This window comes from Planococcus citri, chromosome 4 (assembly GCF_950023065.1).
Source record: "Planococcus citri chromosome 4, ihPlaCitr1.1, whole genome shotgun sequence".
In the NCBI taxonomy this organism is placed as follows: Eukaryota; Metazoa; Arthropoda; class Insecta; order Hemiptera; family Pseudococcidae; genus Planococcus; species Planococcus citri.
The window spans coordinates 12,219,513-12,232,131 of NC_088680.1; the positions used below are offsets into that span (position 1 = coordinate 12,219,513).

General features: G+C 34.5%; 1 protein-coding gene across 1 annotated transcript; it reads left to right on the forward strand.

The window, feature by feature from the left end:
- The first annotated feature begins 4,773 nt into the window (after positions 1-4,773).
- LOC135844757 (facilitated trehalose transporter Tret1-like) lies at positions 4,774-7,255 on the forward strand. Its single transcript, XM_065363091.1, has 3 exons — positions 4,774-5,641; positions 5,777-5,897; positions 5,970-7,255. Exons 1-3 carry the CDS (start codon positions 5,576-5,578, stop codon positions 7,166-7,168), a joined length of 1,386 nt encoding a protein of 461 aa, XP_065219163.1. The 5' UTR covers positions 4,774-5,575; the 3' UTR covers positions 7,169-7,255.
- The last annotated feature ends 5,364 nt before the right edge of the window (positions 7,256-12,619 follow it).

The following is a 12,619-nucleotide window of genomic DNA, read 5'->3' on the forward strand; positions in this document are numbered from 1 at the left end:
CACTGATGTTTTTTCTTGTTATAGATGTATACTGTACCTACTTATTATTCTGCACCAGGAAGATGACAAATATTGACAAACCATTTAAGTACCTATATGTCATACAAATTTTCATTTTTTTTTTTTTTTTGAATTTTTAGAGCTTATATGTATAATGTGAGATTTAGTGAGCTCGTATGAAGAAAATGGACTGAAAATCGAATTCAACGCCATCTAAAGTAGGTACATATAAGTAAAACGATATGCCACATGATTTTCATTTTTTTTTGTTTTTTTTCAGTTTCCATCAAAAGCAGAAGGTTCTTATAGCAAAAGTTTTAATATTTATATCTAACTTCGGGTTTTCGTTTCCCCCACTGATTTAAATGGTGTCTGTCACTACCACTAGTTTTAAACTGTGTCTGTCACGGACACTGGTTTTAAACAGTGTCTATCATTACCACTGGTTATAAACAGTGTCTGTAACAAACACTGGTTTTGAACATTGTCTGTCACAAACACTGTTTTGAAAATAGTGTCTGTCACTACCACTGGTTTTGAATAGTGTCTGTCACAAACACGGGTTTTAAGCGGTGTATGTCACTACCACACGTTTTTTAATAGGTTTGAGAACTACCACTGATTTAAATGGTGCCTGTCACCACCACTGGTTTTAAATGGTGTCTGTCACCACCACTGGTTTTGAACAGTGTCTGTCACAAACAATGGTTTTAAGCAGGGTCTGTCTCTACCACTGGTTTTAAACAGTGTCTGTCACTACCACTTGTTTTTTTAATTGGGTTTAACCACACACCCACTGATTTAAATGGTGTCTGTCACTACCACTGGTTTTGAACATTGTCTGTCACAAACACTGTTTTGAAAATAGTGTCTGTCACTACCACTGGTTTTGAATAGTGTCTGTCACCAACACGGGTTTTAAGCGGTGTATGTCACTACCACACGTTTTTTAATAGGTTTGAGAACTACCACTGATTTAAATGGTGCCTGTCACCACCACTGGTTTTAAATGGTGTCTGTCACCACCACTGGTTTTGAACAGTGTCTGTCACAAACAATGGTTTTAAGCAGGGTCTGTCTCTACCACTGGTTTTAAACAGTGTCTGTCACTACCACTTGTTTTTTTAATTGGGTTTAACCACACACCCACTGATTTAAATGGTGTCTGTCACTACCACTGGTTTTAAGCAGTGGCTGTCACTACCACTGGTTTTTTTAATTGGGTTTAACCACACACCCACTGACTTATACGGTGTCTGTCACTACCACTGGTTTTAAGCAGTGGCTGTCTCTACCACTGGATTTTTTAATTGGGTTTAACCACACACCCACTGACTTATACGGTGTCTGTCACTACCACTGGTTTTAAGCAGTGGCTGTCTCTACCACTGGATTTTTTAATTGGGTTTAACCACACATCCACTGATTTATAATATGGTATCTGTCACTACCACTGGTTTTTTATTAGGTTTGAGTACTACCAGTGACTTAAATGCTGTCTGTCACCACCACTGGCTTTATACTCGCATTTGAACACTACCAGTGATTAAATGGTGGCTGTATGAAAACTACCACTGAATTAAATGTTATCTGTCACTACCACTGGTTTTTTACTTGGCTCTGAACACTACCACTGATTTAAATGTTTGTCCGTCACTACCACTAGTTTTTTAATAGGTTTGAGAAACACCACTGATTTTAATGGAGCTCTTCACTACCACTAGTTTTTTACTTAGGTTTGAATATACCCCACTGATTTAAATGGTGTTTGTCACTATCACTGATTTTTAATAGGTTTCAAAACTACCACTGATTTAAATGGTGTCTGTCACTACCACTGCTTTTAACAGTGTCTGTCACAACCACTGGTTTTAAACGGTGTCTGTAACAAACACCAGTTTTGAACATTGTCTGTCACAAACACTGTTTTTATCTTTTTAAACAGTGTCTGTCACAAACAATGGTTTTAAGCAGTGTTGTCTCTACCACTGGTTTTAAGCAGTGTCTTTCACAACGACTGGTTATAAACATTGTCTGTAACAAACACTGGTTTTGAACATTGTCTGTCACAAACACTGGTTTTAAGCGGTGTCTGACACTACCACTGGTTTTTTCAATAGGTCGGAGAACTACCACTGGTTTAAACGGTGTCTGTCACTACCACAGGTTTTAAACTGTGTCTGTAACAAACACCAGTTTTGAACATTGCCTGTCACAAACACAGTTTTTATCTTTTTAAACAGTGTCTGTCACAAACAATGGTTTTAAGCAGTGTCTGTCACTACCACTGGTTTTTTAACGGGTTTGAGAACTACCAGTGATTTAAATGGCGTCTGTCACTACCACTTGTTTTGAACAGTGTCTGTCACTACTACTGCTTTTAAACAGTGTCTTTCACTACCACTGGTTATAAACATTGTCTGTAACAAACACCGGTTTTGCACATTGTCTGTCACAAACACTGTTTTTATCTTTTTAAACAGTGTCTGTCACAAACAATGGTTTTAAGCAGTGTCTGTCTCTACCACTGGTTTTAAGCAGTGTCTTTCACAACGACTGGTTATAAACATTGTCTGTAACAAACACTGGTTTTGAACATTGTCTGTCACAAACACTGGTTTTAAGCGGTGTCTGACACTATCACTGGTTTTTGTCAATAGGTTGGAGAACTACCACTGGTTTAAACGGTGCCTGTCACCACCACTGGTTTTAAATGGTGTCTGTCAGTACCACTGGTTTTAAACAGTGTCTGTCACTACCACAGGTTTTAAACTGTGTCTGTAACAAACACTGGTTTTGAAGATTGCCTGTCACAAACTCTGTTTTTATCTTTTTAAACAGTGTCTGTCACAAACAATGGTTTTAAGCAGTGTCTGTCACTACCACTGGTTTTTTAACAGGTTTGAGAACTACCAGTGATTTAAATGGTGTCTGTCACTACCACTTGTTTCAAACAGTGTCTGTCACTACCACTGCTTTTAAACAGTGTCTCTCACAACCACTGGTTTTTTATTATGTTTGAGAACTACCACTTATTTAAATGCTGTCTGTCACGACCACTGGTTTTCTACATGGATTTGAACACTACCTCTGAATTAAAAGGTGTCAGTCACTACCACTGGTTTTTTACTTGGCTTTGAACACTACCACAGGTTTTTTAATAGGCAGAACTTTTTAAAGGAAAGTTTAATTTTCAAACTTGTGTCCAAATTTGGAATCCATCATCGAAAAGGCCCCTCTCAGTTTTGATCGAATTTTGATTCGTAATTCAAAGCGAACTATTCGCGAGTCGAATGACTGGCATGATATTTTGTGATTTGTGATTCGAATCATTTCAGAATCGATTCCCTAGTATGGCCATTCAAAGTGACTTGAATCGTCAAAATTGGATGCGATTCGTTATTCGTGATTAGAATTAATTTTTACGCAATTCTGCCCACTCCTGCCAATTTCAGCCTCAAAAATGAACTTCTTGAATGAAACTCGATCAATTGAACCTCAAAATCGAATTTTTGCGATTTTCGATTTTACATGATCGATTATGTTCGAAATGGAAAATCAATTTTGAATATTCTAACCCTCATCAACAGTCTTCTCGATACCCAAAATTAATCATGATCAAAAATCGATTATCGAATCCAAAAAATTGCATATTGAATTCTAATAAAACGATTATTGAATTCCAAAAAAATCGATCATTGAATTCCAAAAAATCGATTATCGAATTCCAAAAAATTGATGATGATAATGATGATGAATTTCAAAAAAATCTCATCGCATTCCAAAAAAAAACGATTATTGAATTCCAAAAAATCGATTATCGAATTCCAAAAATCGATTATCGAATTCCAAAAAAATCGATTATCGAATTCCAAAAAATCGATTATTGAATTCTAAAAAATAAATTGATTATTAAATTTCAAAAAAATCCATTATAAAAATGTAGATGACGATAATGATGATGAATTTTTAAAAAATCTCATCGACTTCCATAAAAATCAATCATCGTATTCCAATAAATCGATTATCAAATTCCAAAAAAATTGTTGATTGAAAATATTGCTGATGATGATGAATTTCAAAAAAATCTATTAAAAAATGTCGATGATGACGACGATGATGACATTGATGACGATGATGAATTTCAAAAAAGTTCGTCATCGAATTTCAAAAAAAGTAGATCATGATCGGATTCCAGAAAAATCGATCATCGAATTCCAAAAAAAAATCGTTCACTGAATTCCAAAAAAGAAAAATTACCTATTCGAGATATTTTTCTGTTCGATTTATATTCAAAATGAAAAATCAGTTTCAGCCAAAAAGCAATAACGATTGATCGCGATCGATAATCGATCAAAATTGAATCCTAAAAATCATTCGTTACAGATTTTTGATTCCATATTATGATCGATCAAGTTTGAAATAGAAAAATAATTCGTAACTGTAAACCTTGGCTTCCTGAGCAAAAATCGATCATAATTGAAAATCTATTAAGTAATATTGAGCTCCACAAATTGATTAATTTTTGATCTCGTAATTTTAGTTTGATCGAACATACTCAGAATTATTACCTACCTATGTAGGTACTTGTTTTGTATTGTTTCGTAGAATTTGACCAAAATCATAATTTTTTTCTCAAAATGGGAGGTTTACAGAAAAATGAAAATGTATCTCCTCAAATTAGGTGTGGCAGTGTATTTTTTGTTTTTTTTTATTATTATTGTTTTATTTATTTTTATTTATTTCATTTAATGAGCCATATACCTACAGCAACTTTACTGCATGAATTGAACCGAATCCATGCTTTTAAAAGAAATGCAGTTTGAAAATTGAAATTTCAAAGTTAGGGACCACCCTTATAAAAATTTACACGTAGGTAGATATCTATACCTAAACCTATGTAGTATGCAACTTGCATTTTCTCGATCTCTAATCACAAATACAAAGTGAGTCATTTTCGTTTTAAAATACGTCCCCACCCACTCGACTCATCAATCATACAAATAATAATTTATGTAAAAATGAAATCAATGCAACATAAATTCAATAGTTTAGGTGGTACCAGATAAGAATAAGGTACCTAATCTTTACAGAGTGAATGTACCTAGACCTAGATACCTATTTTCTTATCATCGAGATTCTTTGGAAGGCATTTCGATACGTAATCATTTAGACAAAATATCCGTTTGTGTACGTGTGTATAGTAAATTCAATTAACCGTATCAGTTCCGTGCACACCTTATAGATAAGGTACGACGTCTACGTACTTCCTAGAGCATCGAAAATTGAATTTTAGATAACTTCGATGATTGCAACTTTTCGACAAAACTCATCAGATATTTTTAACAAAAAAAGTGAGATAATATTTGTGTCTACTTATACTTATAATGAATCACATTCTAATACGTAAGTATCAGTTTTGGTTTAGAATTAAAGCTTGTATGATGTGTAACTATAACCTTTAGTGAAAGTGTTCAAAGTAGACAACAAAATTTAATGCTCCAGTGCAAATGTACTAATGAATAAGTGCCAAGAATAAATTTTTAAGAAGAATATTGACCACTTCGAAGCTAAAATGAACTCTGAAAAGGAACCCTTGCTACCATCCAAGAGACCATTCATGAATTATTCCATATCACTCGTGAGTACCTACTACCTACCTATAATTTTCAAATTTTTTTCCATAATCATAATTAAGTAGGTACCTCTACCTAGCTGTGAAAATGGATCATAATTTTGAATTTTTTAAATATGCTCAAGTGCTCTCTTATGACAGGAGCAACTGATACTGATCATCATCATAATCCTGCCAACACTACCACCAGGAATGTCAGCCGCATTTTCAGCGATTGCTCTACCAAAATTAGAGCTAAATTTGGAGCAATCTTCGTGGTTCGGTAAGTACATCAAAATTTGACCCCCTATTCATAAAAAAATCACATCCTAACTCGAGTTATTTATTTTCACAGCTAGTTTACCTGTAGTAGGCTCAGTACTTGGGAACATATTAACCGGCTACGTAATCGATAGATATGGTAGAAAGAAGGCTTTTTTCGTCAACACCATACCAGCATTCATCGGATTAATTTTTTTGACGGTGGCTGGATCTGTAGAAGTGGCCTATCTTTACATTGGTCAACTATGTACTGGAATATCTCAAGGAGCGGTTACTTATGCAGGAAATGTTTACATAGCAGAAAGCTTGGCAGCGGATAATTTACATTTTAGAGGTAGCTTGGCGTCGTGGAATTCATTGGGAGTGGTTTTTGGCTTAACTATGACTTACGTTTTAGGATATTTTGTACTTTACAAAACTGTAGCTTTAATTGGAGCTTCGATCGCGTTAATATCATCGATACTGGTATTGGTTTTTATACCGGAGAGTCCTGCCTGGCTTGATCAACAAGGCAGGTTCAAAGAGGCTCATCAAGCTAGATATAAATTGGGTTCCACTCACAAATCGACAAATTATGTGTTCATTGGCGGTAACGTGAACTCTCAACGAGATGACCTGTCCTCTTACTTATTGAAAATAGCTAGAAAGGATGTCCACAAGCCACTATTGATTACAGTATTGTACTTCTTTTTCCAACAGTTCTCAGGCACTCAGGTCTACTCTGCTTATATGGTGGACGTAATCAATGTTAAATCCTTACCCATTGATTCCTATCTGACCACTCTGATTTGTGGACTTATCATGATGTTGGGCCAAATCTCGTATACTGTTTTCTTACCAAAACTAGGAGTAAGAAAAATCGCTATTTTATCCTCGCTATTGGCAAGTTTGACCACATTTATATTGGGATTATGTATTCATTTGAGTGATACAGATTCTGAGTATTCTCACATCGCTGACTATATTCACATTGTTTCGGTCTGGGCTAATGTGTTTTTCAGTGCATTGGGTATTGCTACGGTTCCTTATACGATATTGGGTGAAATTTTTCCTACAGATGCTAAAGGGTTCGCTTCGGTTTCTGTGTTTAGCGATAGTGTGTTTTATTTTATTAATTTAATGGTTTTTCCTCGAGCAGTGGTGCTCTCATCTTATGGTATTTTCTATGTATATGGGATGATAGGGTTTTTGGCAGTGCCTTTTGTTTATTATTGTGTACCAGAAACCGTTGGACGTAGTTTGGAGCAAGTTTCTTATGACTTTTATACGTAAAGTGTTGTGATTTGTGTAATGTTTTTGGGATCAGGTTTTTCATCTAGTCGTTTAATTATAAGTAATGTATATCGAGTACAAATAAATTGGTATTTCTACATAAATGTTAGTAAATTATTATACTTTTTGAATATATGTACTATTACATAATACCTACTTAATTTGAAAATGAGTCGAGATTTTTTTTTTTTTTGAATGCTGCATAGATGTGTTTTCTTGTAGAGGAATCGTTCTAAAAAAAATTTGTGGCTTTGGGTTTTTCATTTTTATTTGTGATAATTCTGGATTTTTCAATTTCTCGAAATTCTATTCTCTTTCATAGACTGCTTATTGAATAATAATTTTAAAAAATTGAATTCGAATTCAAAATCAACATTTTTAACGAACCCACGAGCCATGGTCACTCTAATTTTTTCAATTACCTATTTTAAAATTTGGGGCAATTATGCGACTCTGAGGGCTTGCATGAAAAAACTGAGTTAAAATTCGAAATCAGCGCAATCGAAAACTCAACAAACGATATGTCGCATGATTTTTGAATTTTTCTCAAAATTTAATCCCAATTGAGTAGAGTGGGGTTTCCTCTCGAAAAAAAATGAATAATTCGTTTTACATATGATTCACAAGGTTTTCAGAGGCGCAGATTTCGAATCACACCTTAATTTTTTGATGTAAGCTTCCCAAGCCTCACAATAAGTTCTCAAATTTCAACAAAACAAAAAATAAGTGGGTAATTTTAGGTATAATGGAGCGTATGGAGAATCGGATCAAAGAATTAATTCTAAATTTGAAAGCAGCACTTTTACCAACCCAAAAAATCATAGGTTAGGCGAATGTTTCAATTTAAAAAAATTTTGGGTGGTTTGTGAGTTTTAGGGTTTGAATCGGAAAACTGAATTAAAATTTTGAAATCAGAGCAATCAAAAACAGGTTCCCGGACATTTTCCCGAAGCCGTTTTCCCGACACCCATATTCCCGACAGGACATTTTCCCGACAGGACATTTTCCCGACACCTATATTCCCGAAACCCAATTTCACGAATGCTATTAATTTTTCCCGAATTGTTATAAATTCAAACCATTCGAAAAGGGCTATAAATTTAAAGTGGGGAATTTCACAGATTAATGTGGTACATGCTTCCAAATGGCCAATTGACCATACGAGTATTAGCCTTACTCGTGGCTAGTAAATAAAGATGTACCGACCGACGTGCCTACTAGACTGTGTGGCATTAAGCCAATATACCTACTACCATTACTACCTATATATGTACTCGTATGTATTGCAGTATGTAGATGTATGTACATTGTACTTTTAGGTTTTGTACTGACGTGATGAAAAAGCATGGAATCTTTTTCAAAATCTTCTAAAAGGCTAAAATTTCTGCATTAAAATTTTTCTCATAGAAAATTAGAAAATGATTTTTCCACATAAATTATGAATTCACACGGAAAAGAATATTTTATACAGGTCTAATTTATGTGAAATGTTGGTAAAAGAAAACTGAACATTTTTGCGATTTATACAAAAATTGGAGATCCCTTAACTTGTAAAATGTCACTCTCCATTTCCCCCATCCCAAAACAAATCCAGTTGGTTTTGTGCCTATCAATGAATAACATTTTTTAGTTTGAGAGAAGGGGGCATAGGAAATGTACGTATATAGGTGTCGGGAAAACAGGTGTCGGGAAAATAGGTGTCGGGAAAATGTCCTTTCGGGGAGATATTTCGGGAAATTGGGTTTCGGGAATATAGGTGTCGGGAAAATGTCCTTTCGGGAAAATGTCCTGTCGGGAATATGGGTGTCGGGAAAACGGCTTCGGGAAAATGTCCGGGAATCTCAAAAACATGACGAACGATACGTCACATAATTTTGAATTTTTTAAAAATTTTACCAAAATTAAGGAATTAAGTTTTTTTTTGTAATTTTGAGACGAAATTGTCAGGCTTTGAGGACCTCTATCGAAAAACCGAGTTGAAATTCGAAATCAGCGCTATTGAAAACACAACAAACGATATGTCACATGATTTTTGGATTTTTTTCAAAATTTGATTCTAATTGCAGGGGGGGTGGGGATCCCAAATTTGAAAAAAAATGAAAAATTCGTGTGACATATGGTTTATATGGTTTTCAAATGCGCAGATTTCAAATTTCAGCTCAATTTTTTGATACAAGCTTTCCAAGTTTCATAATGAGTTCTCAAATTTGAAAAAAATGGGGAAAAACGAGTGATTTAAGGTTTGTTGTGATTTCGTAGCATTATGATTTCGAATTAAATTTTTTTTTTATATAAGCCTCCTAATTAAAAGAATAGAGATAGGAGAAGCACATGTAGTCGATCGAAGTCAATCAAGTTTGTTTCGAATTCAAACTACTATCATCACTGGTTTAAATTTAAATTATGCACATAGTGCATGGCCTCTAATTTCACATTCATTCTGCGCACACAATGTACATGTATATCCCACGACACCTGCAACTGGTATAACAGAATCCGTCTTGTGGAAGACTCTGTAAAAACCAGTTTACCACAAATTTTATTATAGAATTGAAGCTCGTCAAATGTGTGATGATACTTAGTAACAAAATTAGGTGAAAGATTCAAATCTCGAGTGAATGTGTGAGAAATTGCAAAATGATATTAAGACGTGTCAAGCAACAAATCTGACGAACAATATTAATTGGACACCGAAAAGTCACCATGAATTTGGAAAAGGAAAGCTTGCTACCATCAAAAAAATCATCCCTGGATCATTTCTTATCATTCGTGAGTACATTTAATATTTTTAAATTTTATCAATTATCATTGATCAAATGATCATAAATACAGTAAAATCGGTCAAAAGTTCACTCTTGGACTGGCACCCCTGGAATTTCGTGATGACCACTTGAAATGGTCGAGAGGATGTCCAATATAAGCGCACCGAACAAAACTACATAGGTCACAGGTTCTAAACCTAATATTTGGTCTTTCCAGAGCGATTTGAAATTCCTGGAGAGAATTTAAAAAATCGCCGGAGGCTCCAGAATGGTCCAAAGCTAGTAGTTATTGATGTGTGACGGTTGAATTGAAAGAATTATTTGCATTCGGTTTACTTCGCTCAAAAAAATGTTTATTTCGTGAAAAAATTTATCAATCGCCCTAAAACAGTTTTTTTTTTAATGTTTAAAATCCTCATAAGATTCGCCAAAAATTCAAAAATGAGCTTGAACTTTTGAAATTTTGGTTTCGAAAATCTCATTGTCAGGACATTCTGTTCCGATTTAGCTTGATTTCGTTCCTTGTCATCAGATACTTTTGCTAATTTTTTTATCGCTAAAATTGCTCGAAAATCATTTCTATAGGTATGTATATTACAAAAAATACCTACACGCAGCTAATTTAATGAGTCATTTTTTTTTAGAGTTTTTACATACCTACAATTTGATTTAATAGGTACGTTTAAGTAAACGTTGATAACGATTAAAAAACCTACGAGGAGATAAAATAATATGTAACTTTGAATTAACACATATCAATCACAAAAATCAGGAAGCGAAACTGTAAGATAACACATACAGAAAACGTTTATCTATAACACACGTTTTACTCAAACTTTAAAGAATAACGTGAAATAATTAGGTATCTAGGTACTTGCCAATGGATCAGTACCTGTTTAATCATCAATTTCGTTTTAGATATAAAACACGTAGAATCAGGTGATCGAAGCCACAGTTACCAAATTAAAAGTAATAATGTACATGTTGAAAAATTTTAAGTGTGTTGATTCTGGACTTTTAAAACAAATTTTAAAAAGAAAAGAAAAGTGAACTTTATGTCCAGCTCAAAATAGACTCAGAAGAAGAAAACTTCCACATCACAGCATTTCATATCATTCGTGAGTATTTACCTACTTACCTAGTTCTTACCTACCTCTACCTACCTACCTACATCATTTTGTTCAGTGCCTATTTTTATAAAGACTTTTCTTCAGTAAGTAATTTCAAATTGCTCCAGATTCAATCCTCTCATATGTATATACCTTATGTTAGACATTCCCAACCGATTAAGGCCGGTGAATCGTAAATCCGAGGAGACCAACAAGTTGAATTATCTCGACTTTTAGAAAAAATCTGATATTTACCGTCAATTTGGCGATACTTAATAAGTTGAAAATTTTGTTCTGAGGGCCATGGCCGTCGAGAGCCAGTGTGGGAGCCTGAAGTAAATATATACTTAGTTTGGCTCCATGGGGAGGAGAGGGGGCTTGACTAAACATTTTGCCAACTTGAATTTTCTTCTCTGTTTTGGGTTTTTGGGGGCCGGGTCTAAATGTGAATTTCATCATTTAAAAACAGCCCCATGCGAAGCAAGGGCGAAATTTTTTGAAAATTTGATTTCGAGAGGCCTAAAAATGATGTTTTTTTCAGGAAGTCGATTCAGAAAAAAAAAGAGGACAGGCCCGAGACAAATGAGGGCGAAAACTTTTGAAAATTTGCATTTTTATAGAACCAAAAACGAGGTTTTTTATATAAGAAGTTTATTTTTTGGATCTTAAAATTTTAGAATTTAAACGATTTAAGATTAGGCAAAAATTTATCACCTGCCAAAATTTCAAGTGCTAAAGTGCGTTTTTCGATTTTTGGTGAATTTTTGAAAATCAAATTCAGGCCAAAAATGAGGGAAAAAATCAAAATTTTACCAAATTGACCAAGAAAGCTGAAATTTGGGATATACCCTATTTTCTACATGCCAAATCGATTGGAAACTGTTTCAAACCGTTTTGAGCAGTTCTGGAGCCTCCAGCAGATTTTTTTAACTCGAAATTTCTACAAAATTTCATCAAAATGGAGTTGGAAAGCTGAAATTCATTCTGCAAACTAATTTCAATGCGCTACGAAATACTGCAGGTAAATTTCAAGTCGTTTTGGACCCTCCAGCGATTTTTTATAAATTACTGGAGCCTCCGGCAGATTTTTTAAACTTTAAATTTTACAAAATGCCATCAAAAATGGAGATGGAAAGCTTAAATTTACTCTACACTCCAATTTTAACACCCTCTGGAGACGACTTCAGGTGGGTTCAAGTCATTTTGGAGCTTCCAGTGACTTTTTGAAAATTACTGGAGCCTATAGTAGATTTTTGAAACTTGAAATTCCCGCAACATTTTACCAAATGGAGTTGGCAAGCTGAAATACTTCGCAAACTAATTTCAGTGCGATTTGAAGTCGACTACATTGTGGTTTCAAATGGTTTTGAAGCTTCCAGCTACTTTTTGGAAATTTCAATTTACCAAAAAACACCACACGACCTTTCAAAAATTCGCTGGAAGGTCCAAAACGACTTAAAATCCATCAGCAGTCGACTTCGTAGCGTATTGAAATTAGTTTGCAGAATGAATTTCGACTTTCCATCTCCGTTTGATGAAATTTTGGGGCAATTTCAAGTTTCAAAAATCTGCTGGAGGCT

Excerpts from the sequence above, each read along its gene's own strand:
- LOC135844757 (XM_065363091.1), top strand. The coding sequence starts at position 5,576 with ATGAACTCTGAAAAGGAACCCTTGCTACCATCCAAGAGACCATTCATG. Across the intron at positions 5,642-5,776 it reads TGAATTATTCCATATCACTC|GAGCAACTGATACTGATCAT; the intron begins GTGAGTACCTAC and ends CTCTTATGACAG. Across the intron at positions 5,898-5,969 it reads GGAGCAATCTTCGTGGTTCG|CTAGTTTACCTGTAGTAGGC; the intron begins GTAAGTACATCA and ends TTATTTTCACAG.